This window comes from Clupea harengus, chromosome 4, assembly GCF_900700415.2.
Source record: "Clupea harengus chromosome 4, Ch_v2.0.2, whole genome shotgun sequence".
Taxonomy (NCBI): Eukaryota; Metazoa; Chordata; class Actinopteri; order Clupeiformes; family Clupeidae; genus Clupea; species Clupea harengus.
In genome coordinates this window covers 16,780,257-16,801,454 of record NC_045155.1, presented here as the reverse complement: position 1 = coordinate 16,801,454, position 21,198 = coordinate 16,780,257, and the positions used below count along the sequence as shown (strand labels likewise).

The 21,198-nt window shown below is 43.1% G+C and overlaps 1 protein-coding gene across 1 annotated transcript; it reads right to left on the bottom strand.

The window, feature by feature from the left end:
• Positions 1–11: 11 nt before the first annotated feature.
• On the bottom strand, positions 12–12,827 carry arih2 (ariadne homolog 2 (Drosophila)). Its single transcript, XM_012834552.3, has 15 exons — positions 12,667–12,827; positions 10,917–11,355; positions 8,529–8,596; positions 8,368–8,437; positions 7,193–7,334; positions 6,841–6,962; positions 6,064–6,173; positions 5,421–5,538; positions 4,987–5,037; positions 4,077–4,098; positions 3,817–3,968; positions 3,319–3,462; positions 1,410–1,478; positions 1,117–1,227; positions 12–1,025 (listed from the first exon to the last, which is right to left on the bottom strand). Exons 2-15 carry the CDS (start codon positions 11,163–11,165, stop codon positions 954–956), a joined length of 1,500 nt encoding a protein of 499 aa, XP_012690006.1. The 5' UTR covers positions 11,166–11,355; positions 12,667–12,827; the 3' UTR covers positions 12–953.
• Between the last annotated feature and the right edge of the window lie 8,371 nt (positions 12,828–21,198).

The window sequence follows — 21,198 nt, the reverse complement described above, 5'->3', positions numbered from 1 at the left end:
CTGGATGGAACTTTAGAGCAGGGAAATAGTTTATTTGCAGGTTATGTTTAAAGGCATTTGACTTCATCATTGCCCTTGGTTTACGGGAGTGACTTCACTCTTCATATGATCAGAAAAGAAGATACATTCTATAAAGCATTTTGTCCATTTTTAAGCAAAAGAATGGCACCACTCCAACATAAAGAACATCCAGAGGACTCCAAGCCCATGCCAAAGGTCACATATTCCAAATAAACAGTAGAGCCCTATGGAGGTGAGTATGTGTGTGTGTATACACACGTGTATGGGAGACATGCAGACCCACTCAATGATCACACAGGAGGCAATGTCTGGTTTAAAAACTTTCTCTCAGTAACTATCTCTGTATTAATGTACAACCGTTCAAAATTACAGCATTTTTGTTTGGTATTTTTGTAATATCTTTTTTAAATGATCTAACTATCAACAGCCATTAATCCAGAAAAAAATAAGCTGACAAAATGTGAGAAGAAAGTCCAGAAAAAAAGAGAGAAAAAGGAAAAGGGGCAATTGTGGAGATGGATGGGGACATGGGAAGGGCTTGTTAGTCTGCACATCTCTGTGGAGTGTCTATGAGTGTCTGCATATGTGTGTGTGTGTATATGTGCGGGTACGGAGAAGTGTGTGTGACTGTATCTGCAAGTATACAGAGCGAGTGTGTCTGAAGCCAAAGATGCGTATGCTTTCTGATAAACACTGTAGTGTGAATGTGCGAATTCCACTGTCAGATGCGGTCACTATCTCTCTGCCGTGAGAGAGCGAGCTGGATATACGAAAGAGTAGATGTCTGGATGGGCACAGTGGGGACAGCGCTAGAGCGAGGGATGAGGGGAGAATAGAGGTGAGAAGGGAGTGATGGAAGGGATCTTTGGAGAGGAGGTGGGAGAGAGAGAGCGAGGGCAGGAGTTGCTGCTGGTGCATTGCGGGACATGGCCTCAGGTGTCATGGAAGTCCTTCAGCAGTGTGCGTCTCCTCTGCTCCGCTATGTGCATTTGATTCTCCAGGTCCTGGCCGAGAGATATAGAGGGAGAGAGAGAGAAAATGAGTGTCTAATCAGTAAAGCAGGCACCCAGTAAATGATTGGTTGTTCCCTCTCACCCCTCGGTCGTTGTTGCTCAGTTCTCCGTCTCGGTCATAGCTATCCGCCCGCTCCACCTTCCATGACAGGTTCTCTATCTCCGCCTCTAGCTGCGCCTGCTGGTACTCAAACTAAAACAACACCAAAAGGATTTGACAATATAATTATTACTACATGATGTTATTAGGCTTGTGCAAGTTTGCCTCTAGAAACCCTGCTAGTGAAATCCCATATTTCACCTCTCATATCAAAAACCTCACATTGAAAATCTTTTTTGTTGTATGTCTTTGTGTACATAAACACAAGTTCTTACCAATTTCTTGCGTGGCCCAGACTCCATGTAGTAGGCGTAAGGGTATGTGTACTGCAGCGTGTAGCGACACTGGATAGAGAAAGAAGCACTTACAAATACGGCAAATGCAAATGTAACCATTACCAAACGTATACTTATTTGGTAACCAAACTGAATATGCCCTCTTTTTTGCCTGTATATTTACTGTCTTTATGCCTGTGTGTGTGTGTATGTACAGTATATATACACACAGACGTGGACAGAATTGCTGGTACCCTTCCGTTAAAGACAGAAAAACCCACAATGGTCACTGAAATAACTTGAAACTGACAAAAGTAATAATGAATAAAAATTGCTGAAAAGTAACTAATAAAAATCAGAAATTGCTTTTGAATTGTGGTTCAACAGAATAATTTAATAAAGCAAACTAATGAAACTGGCCTGGACAAAACTTATGGCACCCTAGAAAAAATTGAAAATAATTTGACCATAGGGACATGTTAAACTAAGGTGTGTCCTCTAATTAGCATCAGAGGTGCCTTCAAACTTGTAATCAGTCAGTCTGCCTTTTTAAAGGCTGAAAAGTAGTCACTGTGCTGTTTGGAATCAAGGTGTGTACCACACTGAACATGGACCACAGAAAGCTGAGGAGAGAGTTGTCTCAGGAGATTAGAAAGAAAATGATAGATCAAGCATGTTTAAGGTAAAGGCTATAAGACCATCTCCAAGCAGCTTGATACTCCTGTTACTACAGTTGCACATATAATTCAGAAGTTTAAGGTCCACGGGACTGTAGCCAACCTCCCTGGACGTGGCAGCAAGAGGAAAATTGATGACAAAGAAGAGGCGGATAATAGAAATGGTAACCAAAGAGCCCAGAACAACTTCCAAAGAGATTAAAGGTGAACTCCAAGGTCAAGGTACACCAGTGTCAGATCGCACCATCCGTCGCTGTTTGAGCCAAAGTGGACCTTATGGAGCCTCCAACAGGATAATGACCCAAAACAGACAGCTACATTGGACTATTCTGAAGTGGCCTTCACTGAGCACTGATCTAAATCCTATTGAACATCTGTGGAAGGAGCTGAAACATGCAGTCTGGAGAAGGCACCCTTCAAACCTGAGACAGCTGGAGCAGTTTGATCACGAGGAGTGGGCCAAAAATACCCGTTGACAGGTGCAGAAGTCTCATTGAGATTGCAGTGATTGTCTCAAAAGGTTGTGCAACAAAATATTAAGTTAAGGGTACCATCATTTTGGTCCAGGCCAGTTTCATTTTTTTTTAATGATTCTGTTGAACCACAATTCAAAAGCAATGTCTGATTTTCATTAGTTAATTTTCAGTAAAATTGTATTTATTATTACTTTTGTCAGTTTCAAGTTATTTCAGTGACCATAGTGGGTTTTTCTTTCTTTAACGGAAGGGTACCAACAATTTCGTCCATGTCTGTATACACACACACACACACACATATACATATATATATATATATATATATATATATATATATATATATATATATATATATATATATATATATATATATATATATATATATACATATACATATATATATATATATATATATATATATATATATATATATATATACATATACACACACACACACACACACACACACACACACACACACACACACACACACACACACACACACACACACACACATATACATACAGTATATATATATATATATATATATACACACACACACACACACACATACTGTATGTATATATATATATAATATATATACATATACTGTATATATATATACTGTATATATATATATATACACACACACACACATACTGTATGTATATGTATATATATAATATATATACATATACTGTATGTATGTATGTATGTATATATATATATATGAAGGTGCAGTCAGTCAGGTGGTACCTTGGCCAGTAGTTTGGCAGCATTCTGCATGTACTGCCAGTCGATCCAAGTGCCGAGGTTATTCATCACACGTTCCTGGATCTTCTCCTGGATACGCTGGTACGTCTGAGCTTCCAGCTGCAGACTCTTGTTATGGTTCTCCCACTGCAGACATGGAGGTGGACACACACACAGATATTTGAACAGACCTAGATAAATGAGCTTATTGTATGATGGTGTTCAGTTCAGTGAGCCCCAGATAAACAGGACGGATGGCTTTAGAAGAGTGTGTATGTTCTTGTCATGTCATATTGAGTCCACCAGGAATCTCACACATCTCCTTGGAATTAACAAGGGAGAGAGACATTTTGAGTGTAGTAGAGAGTGCCAAACTGACTGTCATGTGTCACTGTGTCTGAGTGAGTGTGTGTGTGGCTTGAGTTGGGGCCTCACTAGACGCTAGGTGTCAAAGAGTGAAACTGCATGCAAGTGGACAGTGTGTGTGGATGTGAGTCTCACCCTCTCAAAGTAGAAGAGGTATTTCTTGAGGGCCTCTCTGGCCTGAGCCTGCTGGCTCTGGTTGACGATGTCAGGGTTCTCTTTGTAACGGCTGCACTCATAGTACTCACTGCCGTGGGTCTTCCAGTCTCCCAGACACATCCAGCAGAAGTCTGCAATAGCACACGCACACATGGAAAGTGAGAACAAGATGGAATTGCATAACAACTGGCATAGAGATTAGGTACGGAGGTGATGACCATGTGATATTAATGTCTTACCATATTTACACTTGGAGCATTGCTGTCGAGAGAAGAGGGGGTGAGGGTGGGGAAGATAAATGTCAGGTCAAGAAATACATTATTATTAGTAATTGTCAAGGCAGGCACACTGGTCTTCAGTGAAATTCACTTTTTCTGACACACACCTCTTTTGCAACACCATTAACAACCTCAAGGTGTCCCCATTGATCCCTCTAAGCACTGGCATGACTAGCACTCATGATTACACAATCAACTTGTGTCGAACCACAAGGATTCTGTTAAATGAACATAGAGGGTCTTTACAGAAAAGTGTAACGTGAACATTATTTGAAGCAATATCCTTTCTGTGAGGAAAGGGAACTACAGCTGTAACCCAAGTTTTGGGAAGCACTGGGATCAAAGCATACACTGTGGGCATGGGGAGTAGTGTGTTAGCACAGAGACTAAAACACACGCGTGCTTAAAGCAGTCACAGGCATGTCTCTTAAGGCATTGGGGAGTGATGTTTACACACTGCACAGCTCTGTGTTGGCCTGTGTTCCACACTACTGCATCCATGCCTCCACATGTGTTGACTGACTGACTGACTGCGAGAAACTGAGTCTGCTGCCCTCCTGCTCATGGAGGAGTAATATCTAGTGATGCAACTCAGCCTCACTGACAAAATGGATCAGGACGCACAAGTATCAACTGGCCCACATTAAATAGATTTATACAACTGGCAGAGTTGGCTCAAATTAAATATAAGTTCTTGTTTCAGTTGCTGCTGCTACAGCTGGTCTATTTTTGGGAAAATATGCCAGATAAAGTACTGATAAAAGTAAGTATAAAATATTGATATGGATTCATTTTTATAGTTTGCAGCCCTTGAATATGGAGGGGACCTTTGATCAGACTTCACATATCCCAAATTGAGGGGGGTACTCACCATGTGATTGCAGCCACCGTTCTTCTCAATGCAGATATTGCACTTTGGACACTAAAAGCAGAAATAAGGAGAAGTCAGTGTCATTGTCAAGGGTCCCCAGTGTACTTTTGATGCAAATACAAAGAGCTTTGTTTATATGTCTTCGCACCAATTCAAACTATGGGTCTCTGAGGGCAACTGAAAATGTCTGGAAAAAAAAACACCACTTCAGTTTTTACAGGGTATGGAGAGCTGGGTTGATTAAATTTGACTAGCAGGAAAACAAGGAGTCCTACAGAAATCCCTGCTGCCATGGCTAATAGAGCAGGTACTCACAGTCTGGGTGTTCATACAAAGACAAACACTGGAGCACACTGGTGACATGCAGGGACCTATTTCACATTCCACTGAGCATGTGTTGATGCAAGTGTGTGTCGAGAGTGTGCGTGTCTCACATCTTTAGTGTGTGCGCTGATGTAGTTGGCCGTCTCAGAGTCGTCGGCACATTTTGTCAGCCACCTCCGTATAGTTGGGCAGTCTGTGGGGGCATGGTACATTTGCCTACACTTAAAACTAAGAGAGTGAAGCAGCAGAGCCGGCAGAGAGAAAAAGAAAGACAAAGAGACACATACAGTAGAGGGATTACAGAGAAAAGGTGAAAGAGATTAAAGATAATGAAAGAAGAGAGAGAGAGAGATTAGCATTAATAGTGGTATAAAAAAAATAGAGAGACATAAACTTGATGATATTTACTCCTTAGACCAATGAAGCAGAAAGTAAACTGCTGAGTCAGGGGAAACCCCAATCTGCCTAGCAAGCAACACAGCATGCACCCGACACCAAATGGGCCATTTTGCCTCTTGGCTCCAATGCCTAGCTAAATTAAACCTGTGAAGTTGTGACATGACACTCTACGGCATTCAGCCAATCCTGACTAAATGATTATGTGAGAGTTGGGAGTAAATAGTAATGAAGCTGTGTGTCCAAAAAGATCTCACTGGAGCCGTAGTGTCAGAGCAGACATGTTGGAACACAGAGTGTCTATCTATGCTTATCAGAGGACTGCCACACTGTAGTCAACACATAGATCAAATGTACCAGAAGACTTCGCCACAGCGGCTGCACTGTACTCTGCGAGCACGTGGCTCCTGCACCTGGATGACGATGGGGCAGTCTGCACCTGGACACAGCTGCAGCTGGAAATGACTCTAAAACACACACAGAAGCTCAGGTCAGCCGCTTACACACACACATACACCAGCTAAGGTCAGCTGCTTACACACACACACCAGCTGGAATGATCCTGGCACACAGGGAGGGAAGCTAAGGTCAGTCACTTACACACCCATACAAACAGCTGGAAATGACTGAGACATAGAGACAGAGACAGAGAGAGAGAGCGAGAGCGCAACACATACACACACCCCACACTGGCAGACGGCTGCAGACACACATAAAGACCCCAAGGCCACACACACACCCCCACAGTGAGAGGTGGCCTCCAAACGAACATATCTGTACAGCATCATTTAGACCATCTCTGACACTACCAAATGAGCAACCCTGAGCAATTGTTAAAAAAAACACATGTTCATTTCAGCTCTTCTAGAGTCTCACATGGACATATTTATTGATGATATGAAAACAACCAGCAACTGCACTATATGTATATGGATGCTGCTAATGCAACAGAGGATAGTGTTTGCTGTAGAGAACCAGCTGGACATCAATGATCCAGGTGAGTCTGGAGGTGTTTGAACAAGAGGAGACATTGTATGGGGCTGAGAACATGGCTCACCAACCTCATGGGCCACCTTGTGGGCTTCTGACAGGGGGACATACACATCCACACAGCCCATGGGCCTTGAGTCTCACCTCCACATAGTCTCTGAAGAGGTAGCGTCTGTATTTGTCCCTCAGTTCGTCTCCAGCCAGAAGAGGAAGCACGGAGTCCTCTGGCATCATCAGCGAGCATTCTTGAGCCATGCACAAGATCCCTGTGCGCAAACACACACAGATACACATAAGAGTTTTAGAAGCTCAGTTTCTTATTCAGACAGTCAGACAGTATTAAGGATAACTTAGCAACGTGAGTGAGCTTGCTGTCACAGGAGTGGTTTAGTACATCTCAAGATGAGTTCATATCAGCGCCACTTCAAAAAGAGCTACTTGCAACTAGGGGCTTCATTTATTTCCTAACTTTCTCCCACACAAGGACAAAACTCACCCACTCCCAAGCCATCCTTCACCAGGACTGTGCAGTGCTGCTCCCAGCATGCTTTGCAGAAGGAGTGATGACAAGGTAGTGCGAGCAGGGCATCTCTTCTCACCAGCTGCAGACACACCCCACACTGCAGGGAGGGGGAGGTCTGGAGGAACACACACACAGCATACAAATTATATAAACACAACATACAGACACACACACCAATAAATACACACAGTTCTCAACACACTACATGACCAAGAATGTGCTGACTGCCCCATTCCTGCAAAAAAAAAATATATATATTTAAACTGAGACTTTGCATCAGCAGCTACACTATAAGTCCTAACCAGAACCTGCCACAAGCATGTCCTACAATCTGTTAACAAGAAATAGGCCTACCTCCACCACTATTAAAAAGGCATTATGGCATTTCTGTCTGAAACTAGGAAGCTCGCTAGCTAACAGCCTACAGACTTCTCGTACAAACACCAACAGTTTACACTGATACACTTTACATGTAGCTACCTTACTCAGTGATGTATTTGGAGATATATTCAGCACCATTGTGCTTGAAAAGTTATTACTGCATTTTTACAGGGTTATGGACCAGGAGCACACAAGCAAGTCCATAGTGAACATGCCCTCATACTCCAGCAACAACAATATAAAGATGCCCTCAACACCGCTCGCTCCTCTCACGACTCCTCTATCATCCAATCTGGCTCCAACAACCTCAAAACACTTTTCTCCACCATCATCAACTCCTCACTGTCCTCTGGTCTCGTGTTTTTTGTTTGTTTGTCTTTGCCTTATGTAAAGCGTGTTTGAGTACCTACCTTGCTATATAAGTTGAAAGTATTATTATTATTATTATGAACAGCCTGGGCAGCCCGTAGGAATGCCTCCTTCATATGACCATGCATAATCAAAATGACTGAAGATATTATAGACCTGCATAAACATGCCTAGACGACATGAGATCTGCATATCTCTTTATCTGCATTATGGCTCTTTAAACCACACACACACACACACACCTTTATGTGATGGTGCGAGCACTGTCAGCACTACTGTACCATGTGATTTCGTGAACCAGACGCATCCACAACCCACACTCAAGTGGCACCTCCACACACCGACAGACACGCGCGCTTGCGCACGCAAACGTACACACACTAAGGGTTTATACTCACAGTCACAGATCTGCAGATGGCGGGCTGGACCTGGGCGTCAGACAGCAACTGAGACGTATTGGACTTACACCTGCCAACATGAACAGACGCTAAACCTTCCACCAGTGTGCACATCAGATGGCACAATACAGTGTGATGGTTGTGTGGAGCTCAACACTTACCTATCCAGTAACTGTGACACCTGCCAGTGAAAATGTACAAGGACCAGTTTTGCTACAGCCGGCACAACCTTCAGAGAGACAGAGAAACAACAAAATGCATTAAAGATATACCCTGTTGTGTGCATTTCTGTGCCTTCAGATATCAAATATCCAGTGCTTTCCTCCCCACTGCTTTCAATGAAAGGTCAACAGTACCGTAATGACTCGTCTACAGTAAAGGCCAACTGCCAAGCATCACATGGGTTGAATAAAGACGAATAAAGAAGATACTTTTTCACAGCCTCCAAAAATGAATAACTTACAGCACTAAGAATTGAGTGTTTCATGGCAATCTCATCAACAGTTGCATTCCACATGACAGCAACACACTTGTTGGTCTACAAAGCAATCGCTCCATGACTGTGGTAGATGTGACTATCCATTTCACTCACATTTCTTTTCTAATTGAAGATATGCCAGTGATTGAACATGTACATCTACACACGGGTTATTGCCTCAGTAACCCAGACTTGCAATACTGGATAAAATGTTGAGAAACCACAACCAAACTTTATTTATGCATTGGTCTGGACAATCACTTACAGTGGCTACTGCTACACTCTTTCCTCAACAAAGCATGTTTATTATGGCTTGCAGGCTGGACAGGAAACCATCTTTGTTGTCATTGTGTGAGCCCATCCAGATAACCTAAGTGTCAGGGTTTCACTGGGTCTTTAATATTGCAGTGATTTTAGAGACATATGTGTGTGTATGTTCTCAGTTAACAGCTAAGCTATGAGCTTTCATAGCATCTTCATAATACTAGTGGGCATGACAAATGTGAGAGGGACATTTTGTGCATTTGCCCTCAAAATAAATACAAAAAATAACAAAAATGTAACAATAACAATGCTAAATCATGTGTCTAAACCAAAGAATGGTTTGGCTTGTCAATGCTCTCCCCATTAACAGAATATTCTGTCTTTTGTAGATTCAGCTTGATAGTGAATGCTACCCATATGATGAGCACAGCATGGCCTGACCAATACACAGTGTTGCCAGTGTGAAAAACACTAGGCCTACATTTGCATAACACAGCTATGCTGACAATAGATTGCAAACTGGTAGATGCCATTACTAGAAAAAATTACCTTAAAAAGCATCAAAGCTGATATGATTTGTTGGGCACTAGCATGCCTTGACTTAGCCTATCCAGAAATTGCTTTGGTCTTATTTTAGCATTTTTCTGCTGTTCAAAATATAACCTTTTATTACTAGCCTACTTTTGTCTCCACTGTACATCTGGCAGAAGGGCTAAATGCTCTAGCCTGGCACTGCCCAAGTCTCTGCAGCTCAGTTTGACTGTCATGAACATGAGCTTATCAGCCAGTTATGCAGAGTGGTTTAGGTCAGTGGTTCCCAGCCTTTTTTGTCTTATGTACCCCTTGAGTTGTTTTGCCATGCCAGTACCCCCTCACTCACGCGTGTTAATAATTCTCCCAAATTTGTTCGATTTAAGTCATATTTACCTTTTAGGTACGCAACTCGTTATTAACTGAAAATCATTTGAATGACTCCTTTATTTTCAAAGGCATTTTGCAGACGTTCAAATAAATCCATACAAAATATATGTTTCACTTAACTGTTTAGGCTTGGCCTCTGTTCTCCTTTTGTCACCGGGCAAAAAAAAAAAAAGAAGAAGCTGTCGCAACAGCAACTGTAGCAATTTAACCATTTTGCTAGCAAGTTGGTTTGAGCACAGTTTTGAAATTGGTGACATTCGCCTACTTTTAATCCAAGCGGAAGCCATCGCTTTTAAGGTATATCAGGCCTACCCCGATATACAGTTGATGGTCAGTAAATTATAAAAAGCTGTTTACCAAAAGTAATTAACAACACAGTAAAAATAATTTAGCTCAACAGGAAGGCTGTTAATTTACCACAGTTGTTATACGAGATTTCATCTCTCCTCACAGAAGTAATGCAATGGGTAATGTGCCACTTCACTGCTATGTCACAATCCATCTATGACCGGAATAGAGAAAGCACTAGTCTCCTCTCAGACAAATATAAGTTGAAATAGCCATAATGTGCTTTGCATTCTGCATACAGAAATGGACAACTAATCCAAATAGCAGCTGACGCTGGAAAGGACCCATCCCAGATCAGGACCAGAGGCTTGCCACACAGCTGCTGCCTGGCCAAAGAACAACGCTAGCACTGCTCTTCTGAAGAGGTCCACAACCACAGGGTGGTACTGGACTAGTCGCAGACTGTGGAATGGATCTGGCCCTGATGTAGCATGGAGCCAACTGGATCGCTCCCAGGGTTAGCTGCTATGTGGGCGTATTCTGGGCACTCATGTCCTCTCTATGGCTCCCTTCTCATGCTAGCCTAGCCTTGACTGACCTTAAGGGCGGTGGCCACAACGTTGACCTCGTCACTGAGCACCCTCTGGCTCTCTCTGTAGGTCAGACAGTTGAACTGGTACGCCTCAGGGTCAAACGAGTCTGGCTCTTGCTGCTCCACATCTCCCGCGACACCCTCGTAGTAGTCGGCGATGTCACCTTCCTCACCCCCATCATCGTCTTCCTCGGAGTTCTCCCCAAAGTCTTCCTCATTGCTGTCAGAAGCCTGGCTGCTCATGTCTACAGACATCCCTCTCTGGATTTGCCTGCTTTCTGAGGGACAGCCGCCCCTCACCACACAGCTGCTTCACTGCAAAGACTATGATTCCCAGCAGGCTTAGGGGCACAGAGGTGCTCAGCAGCAGCGGAAGAAACAGAAGAAGTCACACTCGCCGTCTGGCATGAGGAACCCCTGGAGTGGATAAACTGAGGAGAGTAAACTGAGGGAGAGAGAAAAAAAAGAGAGAGGGAGAGAAGGGGGAGGGGGGATGACAGAATATAAGCCTGACAGAAAAATTCATTACACTGTACAACAGTTCATGAATGCAGTCAGTCAGCTAGGCCAAATAACGGGGGTTCTCCACAGCACTGGAATCATCCAGTGTGAGCTCAATGACACAGGCCCACAATCAAGGTCTTTACACAAGGCCACTGAAGCTTATCTTCATGCCAAATCTAAGCCATTCTACAGCAGGTAAGTTCATGAATGTTAGTACATTTATTTGAGTGCTTCAAGAGAAGAGGGTAGGTTACTAGACAACAGAAATAGCCTTGGCACATGGATCCTATAACGCTCTACTGGACAAACACAAAACACGTGTAAAGCAATGAGCACGCGTATAGGCTTATACTGCAGAGGTTTAAAGGATTACCGCGACGCTTCACTGTAAAGACAGGCTAAATGGACATCAGCAACAGGACGAACAACGTGACCCAAAGAAAAATACAGAACATCAAAACATTTAATCCTGTACCATTAATATGCATCTTCGTGAAAGTACAACTTAACCAACAGCAATTCTTTCCTCAACTGTCTTTGCGTTTTTGAATACCAGAGCACCCGTATAAATCACACTAGATTAAGCACATTCATGTACTAGTGGTGTTATCGAGCGTCATAACCTAGCTAACGATACATCGACCTGGCTCTGGCGTTGGTTGCCGGTGCCAGTCGCCTCTTTGAATTCCAGTCGCTTCTAAAAATAGCTGATGGTGCGGGGTCACACACATAATATCACAAACAGACGGGTTAGAAATGACCGGTCAACATAACAGATATGGCAAGGGAGTGGGGGGAGGGGACAGGTCGGGGAGGGCATATGTGGCTCGGCGGTACGATTTGTTTGTTTACTAGCAATTACAAGCTAGCTAACTTGCTAGCAATGTCGGGGTTCCAAGTTGAGGAACGTTAGCCGCCGCTAGCTAACAATGCTCAATGCGCAAGCGTCTAAAACCAAGCAATCCAACGTACAATCACCTAGGATTAGCTACTATCAGTAAAGCCAACAACACGAGAGACTCAAAGTGAAGCACGTTTACACAAAGAGAATATATAATGTTTGACTTAAAATGGCATACTTCCACCCGTAGAACTTAAAAACGCTAATATAACAATGCTCTATGCCCCCTGAGACAGCCGCCGCCTCACACTCAAGCCCGAGGATTCACATGTAAACAAGGCCGTCTGGGCGTTCTTTCGAATTCGTTTAAATTTCCTTCTTCCCACAAATATAGCTCATATTTTTACATACCTTGTTGATTGAGCTTGGCCGTCACAAAACGTTATCTTGCGGTGGATACCCGAACTGAGATCTGAGTCAATTCTGCTAGCCAAATCGCACTACAGCGGAAGACAGGAAGAATAGGAGAATTCGATAGCTTCGTCACTTCCCTGTGCCAAATCAACTTGTCTATGAGTGGGCAAAGAATGTGCCGGGCTTATTTGAAAAGAAAAAAAGGGGGAAAAAACCCACTTAATGTAATAAATCTCTACTTTGTATTAACTTTGTGTTTTCCGCTACTCCTGAAAGTAACTTTGAACAACCTTATGCTCGGATATCCCACAGGAAATGTAAGGTTCGCGAATGTAAGTGTGAAGAGTATGCTATTCAGAATCAGAATCAGAATTATTTTTATTGGCCAAGTATATTTACACATAAAGGAAATTAACTTGGTGTGGTTGGTGCATATGACATAAAACATATAAACAAAATAGCAAGATAAAATAAATAGCAAGACAAATAAAAGATAAATGTTTTACAAAATAGAATAATAAATAATTTGGGCTCAGTGTATTGGAATTAACATAGTGCAGTATATAAATAATTTACGCTGTAGTGCATTTGTGTGAATGTGTATATGTGTATGTGTGTGTGTTTGTGTGGGGTGTGGGGGTGTGGGGGGGGGGGGGGGGGGGCAGTGTGATGCAGGGGGCTTGTTTGTGAGGGAACTGTTCAGGTGGCGCGAGGTTTTGATCTTGATAGCCCGGAACCTTCTGCTGGATGGGAGTCTCTGGAATAGGTGGTGACCGGGATGAGAAGGATCAGCGATGATCTTGCCTGCCCTCTTGCTGGTCCTGGAGTGGAAAAGGTCTAGGAGAGACGGCAGGTCGCAGCCAGTGACCTGACCGAATGATCCGCTGCAGTCTGCCTTTGTCCTTGGCAGTGGAGGCAGCGAACCAGATGGTGATTGATGAGGTGAGGATGGACTCAATGATGACTGTAGAACTCGACCATCACTTTTTGCGGCATGTTGAATTTCTTCAGCTGCTGCAGGAAGAACATCCTCTGCTGGGCCTTCTTGATCATAGACATATATTACATATGTATATATGTCTATGTTCTTGATGGTGGAGGTGATGTTCTCCGCCCACCTTAGGTCCTTTGCCATTATTGTCCCCAGGAATCTGAATGACTCCACATTGTTAACTGGGGGTTGGATAACTTTTTGTTTCCCATATATCCATTTTGTTTCATGTGTGAAAATAAAACATCATCAGAAACTTTCATTTGCTTTAATTTTCATAAGACATGCCAAATTCAACAAAACATGAGTGGCTGTGTGGAGAATTATCCATCACTTTCTAACAGTTTACACTGGTATCTTAGTTCAATGCCATCTTCCATTTCCACAGAAATGGACATACAGTAGGCTTAATTCCATGCATCCCGTTTGTCTAAAATAATTGGACTTTCTCTGTTTTTGACATACTTTAAAAAATGTATTTAATGTACTTATTTTTGGAGTTCATATACTTGAAGTAATGACAATAAAATGTATAGTGGAACTAATGAGTTGACAGTTTCAGCAAGATGTGATGCTGTTGTTGGCACCAGTAACTGAGTAGTGGACTACATGTAATTAAACTAGTTAACTGCATTCATATTTGCATAATGAGTAAATTACCTTTTGCCAATATAACTACTGAAACTACAATTTGGGGACATAAAAGGAAAGGAATGCTTTTTTATTTTTAAAATGTCCATGTCCATTATGCATAAACTTCCCGAATTTCAGCCTGAGGAAGAATCACCATGACTAGCTCCATCAACAAAACATACATTTTACTCTGCTAGCTGAGTAATCCTGCAAGGTCCAATATACCTCACCTGGAAGGCAGGTGTCTGACTGATGGACATTGAATATAAAACCAAAGCTGACATTTCTCTGCACTTTCCCATGAGTACTGGGATATGTTATTTTTTTTTGTTTATGCACGACCAGTGGACAAGTGGACAAACTCAATTGAGTGGCATTTTACTGGCATGTGTCTTTTTAAATTCTCTTATGTTCTAAATTTGTAACGTAAGTACATTGTCAGTTTGATTTAATTTTTTTTAGCTGAGTAGCTTTAGGTAACCAAACTAGATTTCTTCCTAGGTTAGCTTTATTGTAGTTCTTTAAGTGTGAAGTAATTGGTAGCTTGCAAAGATATTCTTTCTTCCCCTTCACTTGTAATTGAGTTTTCTTAAAAGTGATGTGTGAGTAAGTTAGGATATTTTATGTCTCATGTACATTTGTCCTTGATTCCTTCAGCCTTCCCTTCCCCTCTTCGATTCTCCATGGTTACCTCAAGCCCAATGCAGACGGACTCTAGTTTGTCTGAACCCGGTGAACCCCGTCTCCGGATAGCCCTATCGTGCAGACGAACGCACTGTATCCGCACTCCCTCGAATCGGGGGTCCAAAGTGAGTAACCTCGAAATCCGATTGCTGTTGGTGTTCGTCTGCACGCTATCCACATACCTAATCGGATTGCCCCACGTGATCGCATCATTAGACCAGCCAGAACAACGGACACAACAGGCATTATTTAATAACTGAATGGGTTGCCATAGCGCAGTGAGTTTGGCAGCCAGTTATAACAGCTCTCCAGTTTAAAAAAAAAAATTCTTCCCATTACCTTGCTCCTTTTCCACGTGAATTTCCCTAACGGGATTAATACAAATGTATCTATTTTAGGAAAGGGATGACATTAACAAGCCACACTTTAATCTATCACTGTTCAATCTATTTGCATCAGACCATTTTTCAAAAAACAGTTTTTAAAAGTGTCAGCAATAGCCTATATGAGCAGATCTGACGTGAAAAGATTTTTTATTGGTTTCAAAACAGATGAATGTTACGTTAGCTTTAGTCCTGTCAGACAATGATAGCTACTAGCTAGCGTTAACGTTACTTCAGAGGTAGCCTACAGTACGTGAAGGACAAAGCCCTCAACAATAGCCTACATTTGTTGTTAGTAATAAAACCATGAAATTGGAAGCAATTGTAAACCATGAAACATCCAGGATCCACAGCACTTGCATTGTGGTCTCTCGTGCTCAAGCTCAGCATCTCCATAAAGCACAGGCATTTAAACAACTCAGACATGTCATGTTGCACATTGCTTTGTTGCACGCGATTTAAAAAGTTGATATGTGTGAAAAATGAACCCGGGTTCAGGCAAACTAGAGTCCGTCTGCATGGGAGAGGAGCTAAGACGCCAGTAAAGGAAACAAGAAAGGAAGGTAGAATTGACGAATAGGGTAATGAGATGTACCCCTCCTTGGTCAATGGGATCCCTCCTTTTTCCGGGGGTGTGGCAAGCTTATCCAGCTACACTTAAGTTAGCCTGCGCTGGAGCAGGTTAGTGCTAATTGATATGTAACTATGGTGATTTATCGAAAGTTGCTTCCACGAACCAAAAAGAGGGGCGTTTTTTATCTTAGCCTGAAAATTAGCTCGCTAAACCGCTTAGGGATCTACGACGAATAGGGCCCAGGAGTATTTTATTTTGCTTGTGTGTTTGGTTTGCCGTGTCTTTAATTAGGACTGTAAGTAGACGAAGGGTTGACTCAAAAACGATCCGCATACGGATGTAATTCTAGAATGTTGATTGGTTAAGATTAGTTACCAGGCAGGAACGGAAAACACAATTTATTTGATTGGCTAATACCAGGACCTCTACTTTTCCCGCTGAGCTGCAACATCGTTTGCCTGACATTTAATGTGCTGTCCCGTTTAACGTTGCTGTTCAACATTAATAGCAACTGAATTACACATGTGTTAGGTGTAATCTGTAGCGTTAAATAACATAAACTGAGAGTGATTGATAAAGGATATATGTTACACATCACAAACACATAATCGATGGGTTTTTTGTGTGAAAGTTATTTAATTGGTTAGCTTAAATTACAGTATCTTACATAGGCTGACATGGCTACGATAGCTAACTAGCTACTGTACTGTGTTTGGTTAGCTCAAGCTAGCACTCTTACAAACACACATACATACACAATCGATAGGTTTTTGTAAAAAATAGTTAATTGGTTAGCTTAAATGACAGTCATTTATGCAAGCTGACTAAGTTTGGAAGACTTGAAAACTTCAAGACCTGAAGACAAAAGATCCTTTTTTGAAGACAAAAGCCTCTGTTGAAGTTACCTAAACTAGGGTGACCAGACGTCCTCTTTTCCCCGGACATGTCCTCTTTTCGAGACCTAAAAAATGCGTCCGGCAGGGATTCCAAAAACGTCCGGGATTTTGCTTCGTCGGATATTTGTGTTTCTCTGGGTCTTTCACAAACTAGTTATTACGCCCTTACAAGCTTTGGAAATGGTATCTCCCTTACGTTCCACCTTCTTGCGCGAGCTCTGACTGTAGAGAGAACAGTCATTGGTCGACCGATCTCAGTGTTGCCAGATACAGGATAATTATCCTCCAAATACGACCATTTTGAGCCTTTGGTACGATACTTCACCATTTCCAATCTGGCAACACTGAGCACCTTGCCGCCTCCACTAGTTGCATTGTTTACAGCACATGACATCTGCAGCCATGCCTAAACGTAAATGTAAGTTCACGGACGAACTCAAAAAATAAATACCCATGTTTTCGCCTCGGCCGTGATGCTTCGGAAGCTGAGTGCATGACATGCAGAGCAGGCACTTACGTGTCGGTGGCAAATAAAGGTGGCAGCGATTTGGAAGCTCTCGTGCACTCTGCAAAACACAAAACTGCAGCAAGAGGAGAGAGCTCATCGAGTAAAGTGACAGACTTTTTTGTGACTAAAACAGACACTTCTGTTACGGCTGCAGAGGGTACCCTTGCGTTTCATACAATAAAGCATCACAACAGCTACAGATCAATGGACTGCACATCTGGTTTGCTAAGAAAGATTTTCCCAGATTCGGTGACAGCTCAAAAAAGTGCTGAAGGGGATTCTGTGCACCCAGTACAAGTTTCAAACACATGACCTGCAAGGACTTTCATACCTATTTGATAGGTAATTGCCGACTTAATTTTCTTATTTTAATAGATGGCCTTATAAAGAATGTATTATTTATTATTTAGAATTTTGTATTTGTTATTATTATTGCTTTAATATATGAGGAGGACTGAAAAGTGTCTTCATTTTCTTATTTTAATATGTGGCTATATAAAGTATTTATTATTTAGACATTTTTATTTGTTATCATTATTGCTTCAATATATGGACAAGACACATTAAAGAAGTGCTGGACTAAATGCCACAAAAAAGATTTGTTTTACATTTGCACTTTGCAGTTTTGTTAAAGTTAAATGAATAGATGTTCATATAGTCATTTGTGTCATTTAATTTGTGACATTTGTATGCATTCACATGGCCATGGTGCGGCATGCTATACACTACCCCCCTGCCACGCCCCCTGTCACGCCCCCCCCCCCCCCCCCGCGACAAAGTGTCCTCTTTTTCACAAACTCAAATCTGGTCACCCTACCTAAACTTCATCAGCAGATTATGTCAGCCTATTGGGACTAGGTGAATGGTTTAGTGTGTATCTAGCTTGCTGTGATTATTGTGTGCTGTGCCTTTTTGAGTGCTTATCACCCCTTTTGTATTCACTGTGTGTATTGTGATCCTCCATTAATGTGCACCGTGTGAAATTGCATAGAACACTGTTCACCACACAGACTTCCCCTTGGGGCTCACTGATTGCTTCATTGCTTGAACCTGGACACATACCTGGACCATTAGTAACCTACCTATCGACGGGAGCGAGGGCAAGGAGGTGGGGTATATAAACAGGGAGCTGCTGGATTACTGGAGACCCGGCGGAGACAGCCACACGGAGACTAACGAACGAACGGACGGAAGGAAGGAAGGAAGGCATTGGGCAGCAACGGATGGAAGCAGCCCAAAACACGCTATCATCACGGAGAGCTGTATTGGAATAATCAATGCTCACAATTCCTGAGCAAAGGAACGTAAGCTTTGCCTCCTACTTTTATATGTCATTATTACTGTGTACGTGGCCTGCGGTACGTTGATCCTTTGCCTGACTATCCGAGGTCTGCTGGTGGCCATTTCCGGGTTGGGACGAAAGGATTCCAACGACAGAAGTCGGAACCAAGAGGAGCCAACGTGGCGAATATTCCAACGCTCACGATACCCAGCGTGAAGGGAAGTATTTGTTCCATCTAAACCCCATTTCGCTGTTTATTGCATTGGCTGAGTTTTAACTATTTATTTTACTGTGGTGCATGGACTGCTTGCGTCGAGAGGCCGTGACTGACGTCATTGGGAATCCCCGGAGAAGCCCATCGTCTTGAGGGGGGCGTCGCCCATGACGACACACCAAGCCATCCACACTGGACAGATCCCAGCCTGTATTTTACTACAATTGGACCCCAGCTGTCTGTCAGCTCACTAGTGGATTTTCCTTGTGGACATTTAAATTATTGGAAGACTGCTTTTAAAGATATAAATTTTAAAGTTGCTTCTCAACTCCATTCCCATCTATCTCAAAACAGTTTATATGAACAGTTCCAATCTGGTTTCCGTCCCCGCCATAGCACTGAAACGGCCCTTCTGAAAATCACCAACGACCTCCTTATTGCAGCTGATTCCGGTTTACTATCCATCCTCATCCTCCTTGACCTGAGTGCGGCCTTCGACACAATCTCCCACACCATCCTCCTCAACAGATTATCCTCCATCGGCATCACTGGCATCCCCCTTGACTGGTTCCACTCCTATCTCTCAGACCGCACTCAGTTCATCCAACTCAAATCCTTCCGTTCCCAACCGTCCCCTGTCTCCTCTGGTGTCCCCCAGGGCTCTGTCCTGGGTCCCCTCCTTTTCATTACTTACCTCCTTCCCCTTGGCCTTATTTTCCGTAAATTCAATATTCTTTTTCATTGTTACGCGGATGACACCCAGCTCTACCTCTCCACCAAGCCCAACTCCATTCTTCCTCCCTCATCCTTGACAGATTGCCTTTCTGCACTTCATACCTGGTTCACCTCAAACTTCCTCAAACTTAACAGTGATAAAACCGAAATCCTTTTAGTCGGTACTAAATCCACTCTACTCAAAGTTGACAGTTTTTCCCTCTCAATTGACAGCTCCATAGTTTCCCCCTCCCCCAGGTAAAGAGTCTGGGTGTCATCGTCGACGGCTCACTCTCCTTCAAATCTCATATCAACATCTCCACCCGCACTGCCTACTTCCATCTCCGTAACATAAATCGCCTCCGTCCCTCCCTCACCACACCACACATTCTTGTACATAGCCTTGTCACCTCCCGTATCGACTACTGTAATTCTCTCCTCTTTGGTCTCCCCCAGAAATCCCTCCATAAGCTCCAACTGGTCCAGAACTCAGCTGCCCGTATCATCTCCCTCACCCCCTCTTTCGACCACATCACCCCCATCCTACAGCAACTCCACTGGCTTCCAATTCACTTCCGTATCAACTTTAAAATTCTTCTTCATACTTTTAAAGCCATCCACAACCTTGCCCCTCCTTACCTGTCTGACCTCCTTTACACTGCCACCTCCACCCGCTCCCTCAGATCCTCCTCTTCCATCCACCTAACTGTCCCCTCTGCCCGGCTTACCACCATGGGGAGCAGAGCTTTCAGCCGCTCTGCTCCCAAACTCTGGAACTCACTCCCACCTGACATCCGAAACATTGACTCCTTCCCTCAGTTCAAATCCTCTCTCAAAACCCACCTTTTCAGGATTGCAGTCTCACTGTAGTTGCCATGCTGTTTTTACTTGCACTTTTAATTTTAATTGTTTTGTTATTTGTTTGCTCCTGTTTTAAATTGTAAAGCGTCCTTGAGTGACATGAAAGGCGCTGTGAAATAAAATGTATTATTATTATTAAATTGTCTTCAAACTTTTATTCAAATAAAACTATTTTTATAATTAAATACTGTTGGTACTTCTGTGTCCTGGGCATTCGTAAATTTAAGGAGGCAGCCATACGGCTGACATCTCCTTTTCTGGCGTAGTTCGGCAGGATGCCCAGTGACACAGAAGACCACTCGGGCTCGCCCGATAGATTAAATATTCCACAGAGTAATGCACCTCTAACTCCGGCGTCACCCTTAACTATGCCACGGTTTTTCAGTGCTCCCTGGCTTCCAAAATTCAATGGTGAGCGGCGGCAATTCGGGGAATGGCGTGCCCAGGTGCAGGCTATGCTGCGTGCACAACCACTCTCTGATGAACAGCAAGCCGACTTCATCTTCAGCGCCTTAGAAGGAGAAGCCCGGCGCGAAGTGGCATTATTGGATGCAGCACAACGCAACACTGGCAAGCACATTCTTTCTGCCCTAAAGGAACTTTATGGGGAGACCCTCAATGCAGCGCAAGCAAGAGCAGCCTTTTTCAAGTGCCGACAAAGCCCTGATGAGAAGGTAGGGGATTTCATTCTCCGGCTGAGGGAATGCCATGCGAAGTGGCGACAGCTTGACCGACAGGCTGCAGGGGCGGAAGACGAGGCACCGCTGGACCAGTTTGTGCTGGGCATGA

Bases quoted from the DNA above. Each gene is read 5' to 3' on its own strand.
- arih2 (XM_012834552.3), bottom strand. From the start codon at position 11,165: ATGTCTGTAGACATGAGCAGCCAGGCTTCTGACAGCAATGAGGAAGAC. The intron at 6,963-7,192 runs GTGAGTTTTGTC...GTTTGCGCACAG, and splicing joins GAAGGATGGCTTGGGAGTGG to GGATCTTGTGCATGGCTCAA. The intron at 1,026-1,116 runs GTGAGAGGGAAC...TCTCTCGGCCAG, and splicing joins TGAGCAACAACGACCGAGGG to GACCTGGAGAATCAAATGCA.